General features: G+C 51.3%; 6 protein-coding genes across 6 annotated transcripts; 1 reads left to right on the forward strand and 5 right to left on the reverse strand.

Annotated features, from left to right (window-relative positions):
* Positions 1-1,011: 1,011 nt before the first annotated feature.
* On the forward strand, positions 1,012-2,918 carry ETH_00032290 (nuclear transport factor 2, putative; the record flags this gene model as incomplete). The annotated part of the gene is made up of 3 exons (XM_013377922.1): positions 1,012-1,579; positions 2,033-2,116; positions 2,884-2,918. 3 exons carry the CDS (start codon positions 1,012-1,014, stop codon positions 2,916-2,918), a joined length of 687 nt encoding a protein of 228 aa, XP_013233376.1.
* Positions 2,919-3,772: 854 nt separating this feature from the next.
* ETH_00032295 (opine dehydrogenase, putative) lies at positions 3,773-6,739 on the reverse strand (the record flags this gene model as incomplete). The annotated part of the gene is made up of 7 exons (XM_013377923.1): positions 3,773-4,062; positions 4,405-4,497; positions 4,650-4,867; positions 5,284-5,468; positions 5,700-5,800; positions 5,998-6,140; positions 6,378-6,739. The coding sequence occupies 7 exons, from the start codon at positions 6,737-6,739 to the stop codon at positions 3,773-3,775; spliced, it is 1,392 nt and encodes a 463-aa protein (XP_013233377.1).
* Positions 6,740-7,629: 890 nt separating this feature from the next.
* On the reverse strand, positions 7,630-9,502 carry ETH_00032300 (uncharacterized protein; the record flags this gene model as incomplete). The annotated part of the gene is made up of 2 exons (XM_013377924.1): positions 7,630-8,522; positions 9,025-9,502. 2 exons carry the CDS (start codon positions 9,500-9,502, stop codon positions 7,630-7,632), a joined length of 1,371 nt encoding a protein of 456 aa, XP_013233378.1.
* A 2,231-nt stretch (positions 9,503-11,733) lies between these two features.
* Positions 11,734-13,182, reverse strand: ETH_00032305 (peroxidoxin 2, putative; the record flags this gene model as incomplete). The annotated part of the gene is made up of 4 exons (XM_013377925.1): positions 11,734-11,910; positions 12,370-12,609; positions 12,803-12,929; positions 13,073-13,182. The coding sequence occupies 4 exons, from the start codon at positions 13,180-13,182 to the stop codon at positions 11,734-11,736; spliced, it is 654 nt and encodes a 217-aa protein (XP_013233379.1).
* A 2,259-nt stretch (positions 13,183-15,441) lies between these two features.
* On the reverse strand, positions 15,442-17,637 carry ETH_00032310 (uncharacterized protein; the record flags this gene model as incomplete). The annotated part of the gene is made up of 4 exons (XM_013377926.1): positions 15,442-15,771; positions 16,030-16,152; positions 16,520-16,916; positions 17,084-17,637. 4 exons carry the CDS (start codon positions 17,635-17,637, stop codon positions 15,442-15,444), a joined length of 1,404 nt encoding a protein of 467 aa, XP_013233380.1.
* Positions 17,638-18,304: 667 nt separating this feature from the next.
* Positions 18,305-19,441, reverse strand: ETH_00032315 (uncharacterized protein; the record flags this gene model as incomplete). The annotated part of the gene is made up of 1 exon (XM_013377927.1): positions 18,305-19,441. The coding sequence occupies one exon, from the start codon at positions 19,439-19,441 to the stop codon at positions 18,305-18,307; it is 1,137 nt and encodes a 378-aa protein (XP_013233381.1).
* Positions 19,442-21,565: the final 2,124 nt, after the last annotated feature.

A 21,565-nucleotide genomic window follows, 5' to 3' on the forward strand; every position in this document is an offset into this window, starting at 1 on the left:
AGCACCACTTGCAAGAGGGGGGCGGCGCTGGAGGGCTGTTGGTGGCGGATTTTGCGGGGAAAGCGGAGAAGTGTGGACGAAAAATAATAAAATATTTGTTCTAAATTGATTTAAAAGTCGCCTTCTGCAGCAGGAGGTGCAGAAGACAGAGAAAGGTAAACACCGGAGCTGCTGGGGCTGTGTTGAGCAGCAGCGGGGCTGGGGGTGAGGGCTTCGGAGTCGCTGAGGCGGCACTTCTCGAAAAATTGCGATGAGTTTTCAACAAGAATCCCAAAATAAAGAAAGAAATTAAAGTGTTCTGGGGAATTGGAGGACCACCTGGCGACTCGTTCGGTAAGCTGGGTTGCGGTGTACGTACACCCCAATCAACTGCGCACTGCCCGCGCGACTTGAACTGGACGCAAACTGCACATTTTACTTTGTTTTTCAGAATTTTAGATTCATTCTACCATTTAGTTTTTGCTTTTCGTCCTTCTCGTCGCTCTGTTTCCCTCTTTCGACCCCGCCAGCTGTTCAGCTGCCTGTCCTTCCGCAGCTCCAGTTTCGTCTTTTCCTTCTCTTTTGCTGTTCAGCTTTAACTGTGTGTCGCTTCTGCCCAACGCCCCCAACTGACTCTCCCCGTGTTTACAACAGCAGCAGCAGCAGCAGCGGATAAAAGCGGGAGAACGCGTTGCTGCTGCTGTTGCTGCATGCAGCAGCAAAGGCAGCAGCAACGCACGCACCTGTATTTTCCGCTTCAAGTCTTGTGTGTCCTTCTCTCCTTTATCCACCCTTGCTTCTGCTCTACAATCCTCCATCTGTGTTCTTTTATCATTTAAATTTATATTTCTTTTATTTTCATTTTTTATTTTTATTTTTATTTTTGTTTTTAACAGACCGAGAGGATGCTGCAGCTAAACCCCCACTTCGACTCCATCGGCCCGCAGTTTGTGCAGGTGTACTACGAGACCTTCCGCAACAACAGGTGACTGCAGCAGCAGCAGCAGCAGCAGCAGCAGCAGCAGCAGCAGAATGAGTTCTTTGCTTCCCTTTGCTTCAGCCCAAACCCCACAAAGCCCCTCGAAGCCACGAGGCCCTCGCCTCCCGGCTTTTCCACCTCCCGCAGCAGCAGCAGCACTCCCAGATCCCCCAACTGCAGCAGCAGCAGCAGCAGCAGCAGCAGCAGGAGCACCTGCAGCTTTAGCAGCACCTGCAGCTACAGCAGCAGCAGCTTTAGCAGCACCTGCACCTACAGCAGCACCACCTGTAGCAGCACGTGCATCCACAGCTACAGCAGCACATACAGCGGCTGCTGCAGCAGCAGCTGCAGCAGCACGTACAGCTGCTGCAGCAGCAGCAGCTGCAGCAGCACGCACAGCAGCAGCAGCAGCAGCAGCAGCAGCAGTTGTTGGTGCGCGCAGGGCGGGTTTGGCGGAGCTGTACACGGAAAACTCGCTGCTCACTTATGAAGGAACTCAGTTCCGAGGAGCAGCAGCAATTGTGCAGAAGCTGCAGCAGCTTCCTGCTGCTGTCAGCCACCAGCTGGTCACCTGCGACTGCCAGCCCACGCCCCACGGCGGAGTCCTCATCATAGTTTGCGGTCCGCCGCCGCCCTTCCTGCTGCTGCTGCTGCTGCTGCTGCGCTGCTGCAGCAGCAGCTATCTGGCCAGCAGCAGCAGGGGGTGCTGCTGCGTCTTTTTGTTCTTTCGGAGTTTCCATTTCCCACAGCTTCCCTGCTGAATTGTCTTGTTTGTTTCGTTTTAATTGTTCTATTTTATCATTGTTTATTTGTTTATTTATTATTATTTGTTTATTTATTTATTTATCCCTTTTCTGCACTGCTGCTGCGGTCATTTTTCGGGTGTCTGTACAGCTTTCGTTCGCGGGGCACTAGTTCGTGTTCATTTTTGTGAATTTTTGATATTTTTTTGATTTTGAAGATATTTTGGACTTCTTTATTTCAAACTTACAGAATATTAGCAAAACGTTGCATTTATTTTGCATTTAATTCGCATTTAATTCGCATTTTTGCTGCTCCTTTGCTGCGCTGCAGGCGATCTGGCCATAGAAGACAACCCCCCAATGAAGTTCACTCAGACTTTCAATTTGGTGCCCAACGGCAGCGGCACTTACGCGGGTGAGTTCCCCTTGGGGTGTGTTGATATTATTTTGTTGTTTTTGCGTTTATTTTACTCCTTTTGAGCTCATTTTGGCTTATTTTGACTTTATTTCGGTTCAATTCAGCTCCATTTTGGTTCGTTTTGGCTGCATTTTGGTTCATTTTGGCTGTATTTTGGTTTATTTTGGCTTTATTTTGGTTTATTTTGGTTTATTTTGGCTTTATTTTGGTTTACTTTGGCTTGTTTTGATATATTTTGGCTTGTTTTGGTTTATTTTGGCTTATTTTGGCTTATTTTGGTTTATTTCGGTTTTCTGAGAAAAAAGATGAATTTTGGTCGTCTTGGCCGCAAATGCGGCCTCTTATTACTGGGCTAGCCCGAAGTGCTTGAGAATAAAATAAGTCTTTTTGTGCAATTTAAATCCATTTAATTATTTAATTGGACTTAATATGCGAACTAAAATGTTTATTTCGATTCAAAGAGAATTGACTCCCGCGGTGGCTCGCAGCTTTCCGCTGCTGCTGCTGCTGCTGCTGCTGCCGCTGCTGCTGCACAGGTGTGAAGAAGTGCATAAATGCACAAATTTGCACAAATATTACAAACTGTTTAATATATAAAGGATATATATATGTTGTATTCAAATAAATAAATATATTTGTGTAAATTCGCCGGCCTTTGCAAGAAACGGCAAGGTCCGAGCTGTCGATACACCCGAAACTTGGGCTGTCGCTTCACTTTGCGTCTTTAATTTTTCATTTCTTTTTTTCTTTCTTTTTCTGCGCAGTTTTCAACGACTGTTTCCGCCTCTGCATTGGCTGAGAGAAATGCAACTGCATGAAGCACCAAGGCGAGCCCCAGGCAACTTGAAACGTGCTGCTGCTGCAGCAGCAGCAGCAGCAGCGCGAGTGCTGCATTTTGGCTGCCAGGAGGGTTTGCTGCAGCTGGAGTTGTTTCTCGAGAAGCAAAGTGGGCTTTCTTTTGGAAGTTGCCCTTCATTTAAATGGACTTAATTAAGGGCCTTTGTCTTTTCTTTTCTTTTGCATTTCGATTTAATCGAAGCAAACAAACTGCTGCTTCTGCTGCTCCCCAGCGCTGCAGCTGCTGCGGAGGCGGGCTTGGCTGCAGCAGCAAACTCTAATTCGAAACTTGCAACTTTGTTCCTTGCTGCTGCTTTCTCTCCTCACCCTGCTGCTGCTGCTGCTGCTGTTTTGCTGCTGCTAGTCTTCTTTTCTTTGCCCTCCTGTCGATCTTTTAATATGCATTTAGTTTGCCGTGCAAACAGGGAAAGAGAATAAACAGCTGCAGCAGCTGCAGCAGAAATGAACAGCTGCAGCAGCTGCAGCAGAACTACGCAGCTGCAGCAGCATGCAGCTAAGAAGGGCTGGTGGGCCGCGGCGGCAGGGCCGCGCAGCAGCAAATAGATGAAATTAAATGCGGAATTAAATGGAAATAAATAAAGTTAAATGTCGAATTAAGAGAAAACGGAATTGAACGAAAACAACCGAAATTAAATGGAAATAAATCCAATTAGGTGAAATTAAACGCAGAATTCGATGGAATTAATTAAAACTGAGTGCCGAATTCGGGGAAATGGACTTTAATGCGAAGTATTGGACTTAAATTGAACTTAATTGAATTAAAGTTGAAGCGAAAGTTGAATGAATTGTTGCAGTCTAGCTGGCGCTGTGGGCCGCTGCGCCGCAGCCGCGGAGAGTGGTGGCCACCAAATGGCCCAGAGTGGAAATGCCGTAGCGCTGGGGGGCAGTTGTGAGTTGAAGAGTTTCTTGGTTGAGTTTTTTGTTTTTGAGAAATGGAACTTTCATGAACTTCTGGTGCCACTCGATCATCAAGTCGATCTCGGGTGTCTGTACACCCGCCAGCTCCGCTATGCCCCGCAACACGCACAGCCCGCTCGGCACGTCTTCTTGGAAGAGCCGGCTTTGCAGGTTCGGCTGGAAGCCGCCTGCAGTAGCACAAGTTCCGCAAGTTCCGCAGCACCAAAGAGAGCTTTCGGAGCCGCTTTCCTCTCCTGCAACCAACTGCAACCAGTTCCACCGAATTCTGCGTTTTATTTCCGCCAACTTCCGCTAATTTGCCACACAGTTTCGTCTCCTTTCATGTCGTCGGCGAGCGACGGGGCGCCCAAAGGAGCTGCTCCCCGGGCCCGAAAGCCCGGAAAAAAGTGAAATAGGGAGAGAAATTTGCAAACTCTTGCCGTTTTAATTAAAAGAAAACAAAAAGAAACGAAAAAAACAAAAAAACGGGTTCTATTGCCTCAGAAGGCGAAACACAGAATGGCACTCACCTTCAACTGCTGCTGCGGGAGTCCGGCAGGAAGCATAGCCTCCGTTTGTGGCAACAATGGTTTGCAAGTTGGTGCGGTCTCTAACGTCGTCTCCTGAAGCAAAAGAAAAGGAAAAGAAGCTAAAATGGAAGAGATCAGGTGAGGTTTCGCGGGTGCGGCGGGGCGCGTCAGTTCACGTTTCCGCGAGGTGTACGTACACCCCAGTTCTGCACGAGCTTCCGCCCGCCGATCCGACGGAAACCGACCATATTGTTGGAGGATTCTTTCTTGAATTGGCAAGACAGTGCTTAAATCTAGATTTGGAAAGCGAGAAACCAGCGCTTTCTTGATGGCCTGCAGCTCGCCATCCAGCAGCGCGAGGTGCTTCGCCGCCTCTGCGTCGAACTCCGTGTAAAGGCCCCAAGAGATTTCGTTTTCTTTGTAAACCTTTTCTCCGTCCCAGTCCTTGAAGATGGAGTAGTACCTGAAGGGCGTTTGCGCTGCACAGATTCGGAATTCAACTGCTGCCGCTGCTGCAGCTGCTGCTGCAGCTGCTGCTGAGTTCTTGCATGCAGCACACGTTCACATTCTGCTGCTGCGCGCCAGCGAGCTCTCAGCGAGCAGCAGGCAGCCGTTCAACAGCCCCAGAAGCACGCAGTCAGCTTTTCTGCAGCTGCAGCTGCAGCAAGACTTAGTTCTGCTGCAGCTGCAGCCGCAGCAAAACTTAGTTCTGCCGCAGCTGCAGCAGCAACGAAAGAGGCCACGCTCCCCACGCTCCCAGGCCAAGCCCCACGCCAAACCCCCGTTGAGCCTCGAAGTCAGCAGCAGCAGCAGCAGCAAAAGAAACGCAGCAGCGGCAGCAGCAACAACACCAACGCAGCAGCAGCAGCAGCAGCAGACCTGGCGGGGTGTATGATCTGGTTGCTGGGGGTCAGCGTGAGACACAAGAAGTTCGGCAGCAACTTGCAGGGCTGGTCGAAGCAAAGCTGCAGCAGCAGCTGCACCATTGGGCGCGCACAAGGCGGCGACACAGCAGCACAAATGAACTCCTTCGGGCCAATCAGCTCCACCGCCCTCCCGTACTCCTGCAGCAGCAGCAGCAGCAGCAACAGCAGCAGCAGCGGAAGTTAGCGGTGGAGGCCCCTCGCTCGCTGGCGGGCCTGCTGCAGCAGGAGGGCTGGGGAAGCTGCTTCGAGCTGCGGATTTAAACTGCAAAAAGAATTTAAATTCAATTTTTAGTTTGAATTTAATTTTATTTTTATATTTATATTTATATTTATATTTTAATTTAAAATTAAATTTAAATTAAAACGCACTTCCCAACGCGCCAGCCAAGGCACGTGCTGCAGCCCAAAGACAGCAGCAAGCTGCCCCTGGGCGGGGCCCAGCGCCGCCTCCACGGCCCAGTCGAAGCCTCCTGCAGCGCAGCAGCAGCAGCAGCAGCAGCAGCAGCAGGGCCAGTTTAGGAGAGTGGAAGCGAAGAATGGTTTCAAACAGTGCTGCACTCTTGCTGCAGTCTCCTCCTAAAACGTCCTGCCACAAAGCGAAAACCACAGTGCTTTGCTGCTCTGCTGCTGCTGCTGCGCTGCTGCTGCTGCTGCTGCTGCTGCGCACCCTGGCCAAAGAGAGTGCCCAGGATGCAGCCGGGCTTCAAGTGGGGCGCGACTTTGCGCAGCAGCTCCAAATGGACATGAGCTGGAGCTGCCACCATCACCAGGCTCGCCCCCTTCACTGCTGCTGCAGCATCGCTCGTGATGCTGCGCACAAACAACAAGCAACGCCAGTGCTGCTGCTGCTGCGCTGCTGCTGCTGCTGCGTCGCAATTTCTGCTGCTGCTGCGTCGCAACTTCTGCTGCTGCTGCGTCGCAACTTCTGCTGCTGCTGCGCTGCTGCGTCGCAACTTCTGCTGCTGCTGCGTCGCAACTCCTGCTGCTGCTGCGTTGCTGCTGCTGCTGCTGCTTTTGCTGCTGCTGCTGCTGCTGCAGGAGACTCACAGGTTGATGTTGCACTCGTAGGGCTGGAGGGCGGCCCAGCGGCAGGCCGGGTTGGCGCGGACGCGGAGGCGCTGCGACCAGCGCTGCGGCTGGCGAGTCAAGACATGGACACAGAGACTTTTGCTGCTGCGGGAGAGCCAAGCAGCAGCAGCAGCAGCAATGTTGCCGCCGCCCACGACGCAGACGCACATGCTGCAGGCCAGCTGCAGGCCCTGGGAGCTCCAGGTGGAGTTCCCGCTGCAGCTGCCCTGCGTGCAGCTGTTGCCCGCTGCTGCTGCTGCTGCTGCTGCGTCAGCTGTCGTGACACCTGAAAAGCCAGCTCCCTGGCTCCCAGAGCCTTGAGAAGTTGCTGCAATTACCATTTTTGTTTATCTCCGAGATGATCCGCGCGGGGGGGGGCAGGTAGATTGCAGAGACCTGAAGCAGGTTCGGCTGCGCTGGGAGCGAAAGCTGCTGCGATCAACGGGCTGCCGCGGGGAAGCTGCGAAAAAGAACTTTTGAAATTAAAAAAGTGTAAAAACTGCGAAAGAAAATACCAATTGCTTTCGAAAAGTCTGCGGCGCCGGCGCTGGAGGCAGTGGCTGGCTTCCCGCGAGCCCACCCAGACCTGCGGAGACACCCTACCGCGTGGACTAGACGCTCAAGCCTGTTTGTGCAGGAAAAAACGCAATTAATTAAAACTAAATGAGCTAATTCACTAATTCCTGAGTGGATTCGTTTCTTGTCGCGCTAGAGTCGACGGATCTGTCTTCCGGAGGGTCCCAGTGCCTCTCGGCCTGTCACCGTTCGCAATGCAACTACAAGTCTGAAACGTAATGCCGCCTTTAAGTTTACAAGTGTAATAAGTGGCGAAGCACAAATAGCACCAGCAACAAATTTTACTCGTTGAAAGCAACGGAAGAAAACAACTCTGAAAAGGCTCAGGCCGTTTTGCAAGTCGCCGTGCGCCGCTGAAACCCCTGGTGTGTATGTACACCGGAGAGCTGAGCACGCAACTTGAAACTTCAGCTGCTTCTTTTTTAAATTTTTGCAATTTCCCCCGTTTGGAAAGTCCCATTTGCGAGGAAATTGCTCTAGAGTGCGTGAAAAGAGGAGTTTCCGGCAAACCGATTGGCGTTTTGCATTCTTGAATTCTGCACAAGACGCGTTTGCTGCAGCTGCCTGCTGCTGGTTCTGCATGCAACTTTGCGCGTCTTGGGCCGCTGCGTCTTCCAGAAACGAAATTGCACTTCACATTTCATCATTAATATCTTTAATCGGCCCTTTGCAGCTTCTCCAGCCGCCTCTGAACGAAAGATATGCTGGTCATGTAGGGGCCCCTGCCCGCGCTGCGGGACATGCTGGCCACGCTGGGGCCCCCGTTCCCGCCCCAAGAGCCATTCTGCGGTGCTGCACTAAAGCCACTCCTCGACATGCTAACAGGAACTGGAATTTGCCCCAAATCGCCCCACCCGCCTTTCTGCGCGGGGCCCCCCAAGCCGCCATTAATGCCACTGCTAATGCCGCCTTTGCTGCTGCTGATTCCGCCATTAATGCCGCTGCTAATGCCGCCTTTGCTGTTGCTGATTCCGCCATTAATGCCGCCATTAATGCCGCCATTAATGCCGCCATTGATGCCGCCGTTAATGCCATTATTAATGCCACTGTCAATGCCATTATTAACCCCACCATTAATGCCATTATTAACCCCGCCATTAGTGCCATTATTAACGCCGCCATTAATGCCATTGTTGAAGCCGTTGTCAATGCCACCGTTAATGCCGCCGTTCATGCCATTGTTAAAGCCGCCATCAATGCCCCCATTAATGCCGCCATTAATGCCGCCATTAATGCCGCCATTAATGCCGCCATTAATGCCATTATTAATGCCATTATTAATGCCATTATTAATGCCACCATTGATGGCAGCGCCGCCCTTGGAGGGGAACGTGGGGAGCTGCTTCGAGGGGGGGGTTATGACGATGTCCGTGGCGAGGCCCTCGCGGGAAAAGGTGGAAACCACTGCGGGCCGCTGCGCAAAACTTTGCTGCACATTGAAGATGTTGGGAAAGGGCACTGCGCTGCTGCTGCTGCTGCGGGGCCCGTAGTCGCGGATCACCACTGTGGGCGCGCTTGCCGCGGAGGCCCGCGAGGCCCGCGCCGCGACTGCAGCGCAGCACGGCAGCAGCAAAGGCACACTTCACGGGGAATTTAAGTTTGTATTTTAATTAGAATTCGTAAATTGGTCTCATTAAGCGAAAAAAATCAAAAAAGGAACGGAGGGATGCGCAGAACTCTGCGCATTCAGGTTCTGAACCACTCTCGTGCAGGAATGCAGTGCAGGTGCAAACTTGGAATGATGAAAAAGTTGCAAAAATGCACAAATGCCAAATTAAAACGAAACAAATGAACAACTGGAACGAGAGAATGGGCAAAATAACACACAGATTCGAAGTTGTGCGAGAGAAAAAGATGAATAACAACTGCTGCATGCGAATGCAGCGCAAAGACGGACTTGGAACTGCCGGAAAGAAGCGCAAAATCGAACAACTGGCACTTGAGAATGAAAGAAAGAGAAATACTTGATGAGGGGAGAAGAAAATGCAAAAGAAAACAGAAAAGAAAGCAGCAACTGGCCCTCAAAAATGCTGCAGATGAGCCAACTCACAAGGGGCAGGGGCGAAGTTGTTGCCGCCGTTCCCCCCCCTGCTGGCGAAGGTCTCCTCAATGATGACCTCAGTGCTGCCGCCGTTCGGAGAGGGGAGGACAGTGTCGATTTGAATGTCCATTGCGGGTCCACTGGGACCACTGGTCACGCCGTTCATGCTGCACTTGGAACAGGGGGGCAGCCCGAGGCTGCCGCCGCTGCTGAACGTGGCGACGCTGGGCTGGCTCGCGCGCTGGAAACTCCCGCGAGATATCACCACGCTGTTGGCTCCCTTGGAAGAAGGCAGCGGCACTGCAGCAGTGGCGATCACGCGGCTGTCCACCGCCAGCTTGATGCTGTTGATCAGCGACTGCAGCTCCCCCGCAGTGGCGGACCTCGAGAACGGCGCGGCCACCGGCGGCGACTTCCCGATGCACGCAGCGCGCTGCAGCGGAGCCGCCAGCGACAACAGCGACAATACAGCAATCCACGCGGCCATCTTGCTGGTTGCTGCGCGGAGAATCGGGGAAAAGAGCGACAGACAGACACAGAAAACATATTAAATCACGTTGAATGCGTGCTTTCATAATTAAGCGGGCAATTGGCTGGTTTTCCTGTGAATGCAGCTCATCTATGGAGCACACAGGCGCTGGCTTGAGGCAGAGACGGCGGCAGCTGCCCACTGCCTGCACACAACAAGTATGGTTCTTTCTAGACTTCAAACGATAGAAAAAAATGTTAGGGGGACTTTAATGCGTCTGGAATGCTCAGAATTGCAATGTGGAAACGTGGCAGAGGAAGGCGCGGTGCTGTGAGAGTGAGCTGTGCAGATCGCAACTGGGACAACTGGGAAAAAGGCTGGCTTCCTCTGCAAGAATCCAGTTGTTACTGATATAGACGGATAAGAAACAAATATTAATGTAACTTTCCACAGGTAACACTCGCAGGAGATTCCCTAAAGCGAAACTGGAGCCTGATGCTGCCAGCGGCGCTTCGCGAGGTCACTCTGTGAAGAAGTGACTACACTTACGAGAAAGGGGCAATGGCAACTTGAAATTTAATCTACAAAGAGAAAATAAATGATTGTGAGGTGCCAGTGCTCCAGAATAGAAAGAAATAAATGGACAAGAAATGAATCGGCAGCAGCAGCCGCCAGCAGCTAACCAGTAGAGCGCCAACCAGCCACATAGCTGCGACTCAAACCTAGCCACAGACGCGACACAGAGCAGAAACAAATGGAATTTCAAGCTGATACCATTTAAATATCTAGATAGATCAGGTTACAACTTTTAAAACCAGTTTTAGGGCAGGCCTCCGGCAGCATAATGCTGTGGTGGTCCGATACTTCAGCAGCGCCGTCCGAATGACCTCTCGAAACCGGAATTAAATGGACATAAACCGTGAAATCAATCCGACAGATCGAGTTTAATTGACATGTTACCGTTTTAACAAATAAAACGGACGAGTTTGAGCGTTTGGTTTCACCTCTTTCACAATCGAAACGCGCAGGCTCGATCTCTATGAAATACATGGTCTTTTATGATTCCTTGCTGGTTTCTGCTACGGGGGCAGGACATTCACAACACAGCGATAAATTTGTGTAAAACTGCATAAAATATTAGTTGTTTATTTTAATGATGCCATGGGCCAGTACAACCACTTAGAAAGCACTTCCGTGGAATGAGGCCACCAGTGCCTCAGACAATCTTGCAACCTGAAGTGCCCTCCCTCAAGCGCTTTCTCTCACCCCTGGAAGGTAACCTTTCCTTGGCTCTTCGTTAACAGTAATTTTTGATGCCTTTTCCAAGGGAAAGAAGTGACAAGAGCCACAGGATCACAGGCTTAGGGTGCGCCCAGCCACTAGAGGCACTGTTGGGCGTGCATTACCTCTTCAGCGTATGGCACTGACTGCAGCAATGAGCCCTGCGTTTTGTCCTCAATTCTAGCATACAATTTCCCTTTTTATCGCGCATTTAACACTCGCAATATCCACATGAAGCCGCGTGGGCACCCCATGCCAGCCTCGCACCACTCCCCCTTTTGACGACATAGTTAGGGTCCACAGCCCTCTCGCAGTTAATACACCTCCAAACTCTGCAAAATCTAGCGCATCTGCATTTCTGTGATAAGGGATAAACAATGAATCCACTTAGGGCTGCGGAAGATCTCTCATTCATGAGAACAGCCAGCACCACCCAGCGCCCGTAGCCCATGGTGGCTCAGCTGCTGGACTTGGCCGGCAAGGTGCTGAACAGATTTGTACAACTAGCTCTGATAAGTCTAAATCCCACACAGCATCAATTAAATGTTTCTGAAGGGCTGCATCTCTTGCAGATGCGCCTGCTGCGGCACCATGCCTGTCAACCAGTTACTAATATAAAACAGTTTTCTAGAACAAGTTCCTTGACCAAACGAGCAGCAGCCAGCGAGCTGCAGATTTGCAGCTCTAAGTTTTGCGCAGAAGTCCAAAATGGCATTTCTTTCGCGCCAAAGTTTTGCTGCTAGCATTTGCTGGCTCACTGCTGCAGTACAAACTGGCTCTGCATGCAGTTACCTGTTTCCGCACGGCAGCAGCAGCAGCAGATCCTGAAACCCAACTCGATTGTCAACAAAGGCAGCAGCTGCTGCCTTGAGAGCAGCTCCAGCCCCGCCATTTCGACGAACTCTTGAAAGCTTTAGCTGCAGCTGCACTGCTGCTGCATGCAGCTGCTGCAGCTGCATGCAGAACGTTCAGCCCCTGGGGTCTGGGGTGAGCCGCAGGTAAGGCTTCCCCGAAGGCAGCTGCAGCGCCTCGTGGCCTTTGGGCAAAAGCCTTTGGGCCTCTTCTGCTGCCAAGTTCGGCACTACGCAGCATTTGGCCCCAGCGGTCCAGTCCACTGGAGTGGCCACTGGAAACTTGGCAGTGAGCTGCGAAGAAAGAAAAGAATTTGAAAATTAACTTCAAATAAGTGTACGGAAAAGAACTAATTTAAAAATTAACTTCAAATAAATGTACATAAAACGGGATTTGCTAAAAAGTATTCACTGAATCACCTACAAAAACAGCTCTTCAAAACGAGGGGTCATAGAGCAACAGAAGCAGTTCAAATGCAACTAAGACAAACAGCAACGGGAGAAGCAACTCTTTGAAACGAAGGGCAATTCAAATGCAACTACGAGAAACAGCCACATGAGAAGCAGCTCTTCAAAACGAGGGGTCACAAGTATGAAGCAGCAAAAGCAGTTCAAGTGCAACTAAGACAAACAGCCACAGGAGAAGCAGCTCTTTAAAACGAGGGGCCATACGGCAACAAAAGCAATTCAAATGCCACTAAGACAAACAGCCGCAAGAAAAACTAAAAGGCATGCCTGCAGAGAGTCCAGGACCCTAAGGATTTCCGCGAAGTTTCTCCCGGTGGTAGCCGGGTACAAAATAGAGGCCGCGAGCTTCTTCTCTGGACTTATGAAAAAGACGCAGCGGCAAGTCAAAGGCAGCCCCTTTTTGTCCTTTTCTGCAGGATCCATAATTCCCAAACTCGCGGCCAGTTCCCTATTGGGGTCGCAAACGAGGGGAAACGGCAAGTTCCCAGATCGGCCTGCATAGGCCATTATATCCTTCGCCCATTCCTGAGCAGCAGCAGCAGCAGCAGCAGCAGCAGCAAGAACAGGAGAGTCCACTGCAGCGAGCACAGCACTTGCCCTCGACTGCTCAGCACTTTGAAAGACTCTTGTTTGCTGCTTCGCTGGGTAGATTGACGGGAGATCGCGTGTTCTTGTGGCTGCGGGTCGCAGCGCCGCAGCAGCAGCAGCAGCAGCTCACTCTGTGGCTCTGCAGGTCGTTGCAGGAGAAGCCAACGAGTTTGCAGTTCTTCTTCGTGAAGGAGTCCTGGAGCTTCACGGCTTCGGCGAGCTCCGTTGTGCAAACGGGAGTGAAGTCGTTCGGGTGGCTGCAAGCAACGCCAGAAACCCAGAGTTGAGCGCGAGACAAGGCTCTCCCGTGCAGCAGGCCCCCCCCTCGTGCTCAGCAGTCGACACAGAGTCTACAGAATTAAAAATGCGATTAAATGGGGCTTTTTTACGCCAATCTTACCTGAACATCACTCCCCAGCTGTCCCCCAAGTACTCGTGCAAGCGGAAGTGCTCGGCGCCCAGCGCCTCCGCCTGGAAGTCTGGAAAGGAATCTCCCAAGTTCAACGGCATTTTCGCGTTTTATTTGGTGCAAAGAAAGTTCAAATCCCCGAAGGACAGCTCAGACAACAGAAGGAGGAAACTGAAATGAACATAATGGCTGAGGCTGCTGGAAGCGTGACAGCAGTACACCAGCGCGGGGGGTGCAACCAGGAGTCGTGTCTCGAGGCTGAAACAAGAATGAGGCCACAAGTAGTTCAGGAGAATGAACTATTTCTTATCTCATTTTCTATTTCCCCTGCAGTTTTTCGTTTAAGAGGAATTCTAATTCGCGAAACGACGAAACAAATGCCTGTCCCACACTAGTGATGGCTTGTCGCCAGCGGCAACCCCCTGACAAAGCTGCTCAGAGCAACATCTACAGAAAGGTAAACAGTCTAACTTGAAGATCTATATTTCAAGTTTGGCATTTACTGCCCAGGTCAGGGAATATAGAACACAGTACTCCGGCGTTTTTCGAGTTTGCACTCCAGATATCGATGGTTCAAAACTTCGTACACCCGTGTACTCCCCACTTTTCGAGCGACAGAAACCTATTTTTGCTCCATTTTGTCACAATTTCTTGCTCTTTTTGTTCACTTCCGTCAAGGGTTCACGGTCTGTTCACAGTGCATGGCTGAGGGCTACCTTCGTTTGGCAAAGCAAGTTTTACTAGGAGAGTATACTCTTGGCATTCTGTAGTCAATTACAGCAACACTTGGTTTTGTTCGCTGTCTCATTTCCAGTTGCTCGGAAACACCGTTGTGCAATCTGAACGCTTATTTTTAATTTTTTTCAAGTTCCTTTTCCGAAATTGCGTTTGTTTTGTCTTGTTTGACCTCTCTAGGTTTGCGAGAGCTGTTAAGTGTCGTGTGGGTAGGAACGAAACTTGATATCCATTAGACTGAATGCGTTTCGTTCGAGGTTTATTGAGAGAGAGGAGAAATCAGGGCGCGCAGTAGCATCTTACGAAGTTATAGTCAAGACTGTATTCAAACATGACTAGTGCAAGTTCCCACAGCTTCCGAGAGATTGATGCATACTGAAGCATTCAGCCACACGTATTTGCACGAAACAATACGAGGCATTAAGTTAGTGGCGCTCCTGGTATCATTAACGATATTTAATACCTGCAAAGGGTGTGTCCGAAGCCCGTATCTGCCTGTCAGCAATCGGGCAACAAAGGTGCAAACCTGTAGCAGAAAAAGTCTCCGCATGCCCCCAGTAATCCTTACTAGAATGGGTTAATTGAGAACAGCTATGGGCACTACAGGCCACTCTGGCTGTCAATCAGTGGCCAACTTATGCGCAGCTGCTCTTTTCTCAGTGTCTTTGTCGTGGAGGTGAGCAGAGGAACTTCTCTGCCACAACCCGTACCAGCTACAAGCAGCCACAATACCTATTCTCCCTCAAGTTTAAATGCCTGCGAATTGAACTAGCACAACCAGTGCTTCCATAGTGCACTACAAAACAATCGCTTTCCTATTTTCTTTTGTTTCTACCTCACCGGCCCAGAAACTGCAGCAGCTGGCATAGACAGCAGCCACGCAGCAAGAGCATATCTGGATCTGAACTGGACAGGGCGCGCACTGAGTGCAGCATTTCACTTGCACGAAAGAGCTCGCATTATGAACAGCATTTAACACTCACCTTCGAGTAGTCACTGAGTCACAGACGCTACAACGTACTGCTACATCGTGCCTCTTCACTATGGAGTACATGAATTGCGGCGTTTTACACATACTCTGCCTGAAGAATTGCAGAATTTTCATGAAAGCAATGCAGAATGTGGGAACTGCAAATAATATTTTGAATAGTTCGCTGGCTGTAGCTAGCTGCTACGGGCCGTACGTTATCACTGTGACAGCTAGCTGACAACTGGTGCCACCTCCTTGAGTCCTCTTGTTGCATCCACAAATGCAAAAACTTCACATTTTGAACTCTATTCCAAACAAATAGGAAAGCTTTACAGTATGTAAATGACCTTCCTAAAGTACTCGCTGAAGGCGTATCTGCGCATCCTTCCCGCAGTACTTTCTTATCAGTCCACCGGCTTCTGCAACGGCAGGCACTTTCAGCGTTTACTGTGGCAACTTCCCCACAGCTAACAGTAAGAGGCAGCTGAAGACCAGGTACGCCAAAGCATCGAAATGAACACTTTTGTGCAGCACCAGGTGTTCCGAATACGCACGTGGAAACACGAACCCAGGTCAGTCATAATCCAGTACATGTTCCCCACAGTGCTGAGCTGTTGCTCAAACAGGGCACTCGGAGAGAACTAAGGTGCCGCTTCTAATTGGCCCCTAGAACGTCACGAAGTGCTGCAGCTAGCTTTGCCTCTTCGTCCTTAGGCACAAGGCACGCCTGCCAGTTGACTTTGTCTCTCAGCCCCAGAAGCTCTGCCATGACTTCCCGGCCAAAGGTCATGGGTATCTTCCCGCTGTCTCTCCCCGGCTGCACATGCAAATAGCGATCAATTGTCTGTCCCTTCGCCGTTAAGACGCCAGGAACCTCAACGTAAAAATAACCCAAACAGGGGTCGTTCGCCAGCTCTGAAAGGGAAGTGATGTCTGCTGTTTCTGGCAGCTTCTGCAGAGAAAGGCCTGCTCGCTTCGCCCGTTTCTGACGCCACAGACGCAACACAAAACACAAATCTCAGTTCCACTAGCCTGCGCATCCCAAGCCAACATGCGCCAAGATCTTCGCAGGGATGCTTGCGCGTGCGCTGCTACAGGCCCGCGCCGTACTCTGCTAAGCAAGTGATCTGGTGGGTGGAACACTGCGACTTCTTGTGCGTTCTATTTACAACTGACTGTCCCTTAAGAAAAACTCAAAAAACTGAGAAAGCAAGGAAACGGTGCGATAGATACAAACACGAACCTCGAACAACTCCCCTGACTGAAGGGCCTGTGAACGGTCGCACGGAATTGCGTGAAGCTGAGAGTGCATGGCTTTGGTCGCCTTCATTGGCACGTAGCGCTCGTACACAACCAAATCGAGATTCTGCAAAAAACAAAAACTTGAACCACAAAGCTACAGCTTAACCCCTATAAAGTATGAGATAATATCCGACTTTGCGGGCTTCTGCCCAGGACTGTGAGAGCTACTCATACACTTCATGTGTTCTTGAGCAAACTGTTCCCACTGGCTCACAAAAACTGCGTATATGCAATTTCAAGCTATCAAAGGTGGTTGCAGCAGTCACTGTCGGGCTGAACAGCAACAGACTGTTTCTACAGATGTGCAGTGCGTCTGCAACGAGAAAATTCGTTTGTCCATTTTGTGGCTGTTACTAACAGGACCTGCAAGTATCCGCGGCTTCTTTGTGCCGCAACTCTGGGCTACGCGTTGTCGTGAGATGTAGCCTTGCCTGTTGATGAAATGCGGTGCGAGCAGCTCTGATGAGCGCCGCAGCTTCTCGGCGAGTCTCAGCGTCCGCGTAGGCCAGAGAGGGCAAATGCGCAATGGGAATGAGAAGCATGTGGAGAGGTGTGAGTCCACCTTTGGGAACTGCAGTGTACATACGGTCCGCTATGTCAACAATCATGTGCTTTTCGACCTGCGGGTTCGCCAGACAGAACCAACAATCTGCATGAGGCTCCGTGGCTATTACGCTTCCGCACTTGATGCTCTTTGCCCCCGTGGGCCTATCGAAGGGAATTTTGTCGTAATACAGCCGTAGCCGCAGAGAGCGGCCGCCCCCTTCCAACTGGCCGGAGGCTTCGGTGGCGCTCGCTGCGTCCTTGGGATCGAAGTAGACAACATATCTGGAAGAAAGCAAAGCCGCAAACAAGTACAAGACGCAGAAGCAGCATGCAAATGCAAGAAGAGAAGAAGAGCTTCTGCTCAAATGCTGCATTGCAAAAATGCAGCACTAGCCGCAGCAACCAGCGAAGCAGCAGCAGCAGCAGCTAAGTCGTTCTCGCAGGCTCACGCCTTCCCTGTTCCCTTCGTCGGATCTGTCTTGTCTTTTGGCATAAAAATGAATTTAATGGCCCCAAACCGCTCCAGGGCCTTCTTAAGGGGCCCCTCTTCTGTAAGTTCAAACGGGAGATTCTCCACCAACACCACGCCCGTTTCCCGGGGCCTCTTGGGGGGCCTCGGGGGCCCCTGCAGGCCGCCACCTGCAGATGGCGAAGGGCCCCCGGGGGCCACGGGGGCCCACATTTCCTGGGGGGGCGGAGAGTGCAGCAGCAACTGTCTTTGGCGGACAGCGCAGATGAAGGGGTTGGGGCTGTTGCACTCAATGGGCACGAAGAACAGAGCAGCGCGGGCTTCTTCCACTGCGTCTGCTGCAGCAGCAGCCTGCTGCTGCTGCTGCTGCTCTTGTTTAAAGCCCCGGGAAGCCCCTTCACTTTCCCCTTGCTGCTGCTTCTCTTGCTGCTTCAAAAGATCCAGCATCGCAGTTGTGGGGCGCAGCTGCAGTGCATGAAAAGCCTTCACGTGGGGCCCCTTCTCGCCAACGACCCCCAGAGAAATTAGACGCATTGTGTACCCTGAGCAGCAGCAGCAGCAGCAGCAACAGCAAGCCTGGCGGCACTCAGCAGCAGCAGCAGCAGCAAAAGCAGCAGCTGGGACACCCCTATCCCGCCTTCAAACGTGCTGCTGCACAGCAGCAGCAAGTGACTGCATGCACTCAGTACTGCTGTGCAGCACTTGAGTGCATGCTGTCCATGCAGCCGAGTTGCCAGAGTAATACACGTAGCAGCAAGCAGCTGCAGCAAACAGCTGCAGCAAGCAGCTGCAGCAAACCGCTGCAGCAAACAGCAGCAGCAAAAAGCCGCAGCAAAAAGCTGCAACAAACGGCTGCAGCAAAGGGAACATACAGATCCTTACCAAAATGCCTTCCCCTAAAAAAAGGTCTTTGCCAGAAAAGGCCTAAGCCGCTGCAGATGATATGGCGGGGCTCGAGGAAGTCCGCGAGACAGCTGCTTTCGCTGCAGCAGCAGCAGCAGCCCCACCCCAGAATCACAGCAAAATGCAGCAGCAGCAGCAGCAGCAGCTACAGCGGCGGGACTTGCGGCGAATAAAGCGTATCACCATGCCACAGCAGCACAAGCAGCTACAATAAAAGGCTATCTCGCAGGTGTTGGCTGCAGATTAAAAGTGACGAAGATATTTAACTCAAGTCTTAAAAGCCATTTGGCATGCAGAACTAATAAAGGATGACCCACAAGCGAAAATGAAATTCAGGAGACTCCGAGTCAACTGCTGCCTCCTCTTTCACAACATTACTTTCTAGGCCAGCATGCTCACCCTGCTGCTGCTGCTGCTGCGGCTCCGGCTGCTGCTGCTGCGGCTCCGGCTGCTGCTGCTGCTGCGGCTGCTGCTGCTGAGTAAAACGCGCTGGCGCCACCCCCGGGGGAAGCCCGTCAAACATTCCCAGCAAGGGCTCAGTTGTCACGAAGAGGTCTGTGCTGCCTCTGAAGTCCCTGAAGCCTCCCCACCCATCTAAAAGGCTCGAGATAAACTTGGCTCCGGCCGTGCCGTTCTCATGCTGCTGCTGCTGCTGCTGCTGCTGCTGCTGGTCATTGGATCCATTGGAGTTGCAGCCGGGAGATTCAGCAGTCTGCTGCGCAGTGTAGAAGGCAACATTGAGGCCCTCCAGCTGAGCAACACCAGCGCCAGCCAGCAGCCACACGTTGTCGAGCAGCTGCAACGGGGAGTACGTACACCTGGGAGCACGTGGAGGCGCCTGCGGCTGTGCAGGTGACAGTTCAGTTGATTTGATGCCATTTTTCTCCTCATTTTGACCATTCTTCTCCACCAGAACATCAGAAGCATTTCCAGAAGGGCTGTCAGCGGCTGCTGCAGGCCTAGCAGCAGCAGCAGCAGCAGCGGAAGCAGCAGATTCCTCCTTTGCGGTCCTCTCGGGAGCCGCTTCCCCGCTTCTAACAGCCACAGCAGAGCCTCCCCTGTCCACCCGAGCACTCAGTCTCTGTGCGCACTCGCTTGCGGCCCTGTCGAGGATGTACAGGGGGAGGGGAAGGGAGCTGCAGCAGTGCTGCAACTCTGCGAAACCTGCTGCGAACTGCTGCGACAGTTCAGCACGGACAGCCCTTGCCACGTCACTTTGATCTGCCTTTTCGGGGAGGTCGGAGCTTTCAGACTTCACCACTTGTGTTGAAGAGTCCTTGCATGCAGCTGCTGCCTCCGAGTCATGCGGATCTGCAAAGAAGGACCCTGAGCACAGCGCGAAGTCAAAGGGCCCCTTATTCTGCAGCTGCTGCAGCACTCTGTGCAGCTCTCTGACCCTGCCGCGGACTTCGCCGCAAAGAAGTACCCGAACCATCCCTCCAAGTCAGCACTGAGCCTCAGTACTGCTGCACATGCATGAGCATGGGGGCTAGGAGGAAATGTGATTGAAATTTTTCGGGTAGGGGATCCGTGGGCCGGTCAGCTCAATAAAATAACACAAAAAAAGAAGATCAAACAAAATGAACAGCCAAACTTCATATTAAAACTCCACGAAGGTAGGCTCCAACTCTACTTGCATGCGGAATCGGGGCCTTCTGCGAGGCAGCTTCAAGTCTAGCACTTCACACATTACTGTAACAAATCAATCTCCCAGGTCATCACCCTTACAGAGAGTTCTGCTTAACAATTTGATGGTAATCATACCTTAGCCAGCATCTACTGAACTACTTGGGCACGCCGTGTTGGACCCAACTATGCGGCTGCCAACTGTGGCAGCGAGAAAGCAGTGTTGCCCTAGTTAATTTGCTGAATAATTAGTGTCTTTTTAGCAAATACTAGGGAGGCAGCACCAGCGGATTTCGCAGTGGGGCCCGTAGCAACTGGAGGTGTAGCGGCCGGATGCAGTGACGGACTTGAACTCCAGTCTAGTCATTAATCCAATCCAGCAAGGTTTGGGGCCGTCCAAATTGCACTTCCGTGTTCAAAGTGTAACTGAAGCATTTCAGGCCAGAGGACGGAGAGATACTTTGCGTTATTTGGGAAGACCGTAGCAGAAAAAATGAATTTATAATGAGTCCGCCTCTCTTGAAAGTTACTTCTAGCCACATGCATATCCAATTATTTGATTGCATCTAACAGTGCTTATTGCAAAAGAACTGTTGCCAGCTGATACCCCTACGGGAAACGCCACCAGCGCTTCTCACTAACGGAACTCTCGCGACCCGCCCGTCTCAATTTGAACATGAGTCTGCCGCAACGCCAAAACTAATTTAGTAATGATTTCAGTCTTTTTAGGTCTAGTGGAACATTTTTAATGCCGTGTCGACCACCAGGAAGTAGTGCTGCCCCTGTTGTAGGTGAATGCAACCATGCGGTCCTAGCTCCCCCAACTATTGCAGCTGAGCTAGTTGCGTATAATACGTATTCTGTGGTGTACAAAGGAATCAACATTCTGTCTCTAGATTTAAAATGAACCGCGACACTACTGCTGTCGCGCTGAAAACATTGTGGGAAAGAGGGGGGCCCAGAAAAAAGGTAGAACCCGCTTCAGGCAACAAGCTGGTGCAATTTGTTAGCCAATGCTGACCAGATAAACTCAAATAAAAATTTGTGCCCGTGGTGGCTTCAAAAGCGGGGGAAGAATCATCTGGTTTGAAACGCTAGAGCGTACTCCGCGGAGGACGGTAAATTTGGTGGGTTGAGGCCAGCTTGGTTGCTGCGTACCTTTCCTGCCCTAGTTGCACAGGCGCATAAGTAAGGCAACTCACTGAAGACGCCACCATACATTTAAAAAGGTCCAAGCAGGCAGTTCGTGTCTGGGGTAGTTTTCTATGGTGACAGGCGCTGTCGAAAATGCTGAGATCAGCCCTAAGCTGCCTCATTAGCTCCTAGCATGATCATCATTTACAGTGCCTGTGCTCGTTCCTTAAGACGCTTGTCTGATGTGTCAGTAAGTACAGACTGTTAAGGCTCTTTGCTGCCTTTAACCAGCGCTGTATGTCTGCCGAATGAAGGATAGACTCTGGCACACTGCCGAATTCTCCCAGGTTTTTTCAGGTTTCTCGAAGAAGTTGTCTGGTTTTCTTTCTCCCCAGGTGCTCAGCAAACAAAAAATTTGCCGAAATAATGGTCGAGAAAAAGTGGAACTCTTTTACGTAAACATGCATGAACTTGAACACAGTGCTGGTCAACAGCCACACTTTGACTGACGAGCAACATGCAAGCCGCCGAACGGCGGGTACGGAACTAATATCGTGTTTGCTCATTTCCCTGTTTCTTCACACTCATGGCACTCGCTTGACTTTCTTCTCTGAACCCTCATTGGGGCCACACCTCTACGCGTTGCGCATCGACTGTAGCTCCCTTTCACTCTCTCTGGACGTGTCTCATGCAGGGCCTTTTTGCATCTCTCCCTCAGGGCTAGCCAAGACTTCAATGCGCAAGCCAAGGCAGAAAGCCTGTATTGCTTGGCCTTTTATGTTGAGCGCGGCCTCGCCTC

This window comes from Eimeria tenella, genomic scaffold (assembly GCF_000499545.2).
Source record: "Eimeria tenella Houghton genomic scaffold, Eth_scaff68, whole genome shotgun sequence".
NCBI classification, from domain to species: Eukaryota; Apicomplexa; class Conoidasida; order Eucoccidiorida; family Eimeriidae; genus Eimeria; species Eimeria tenella.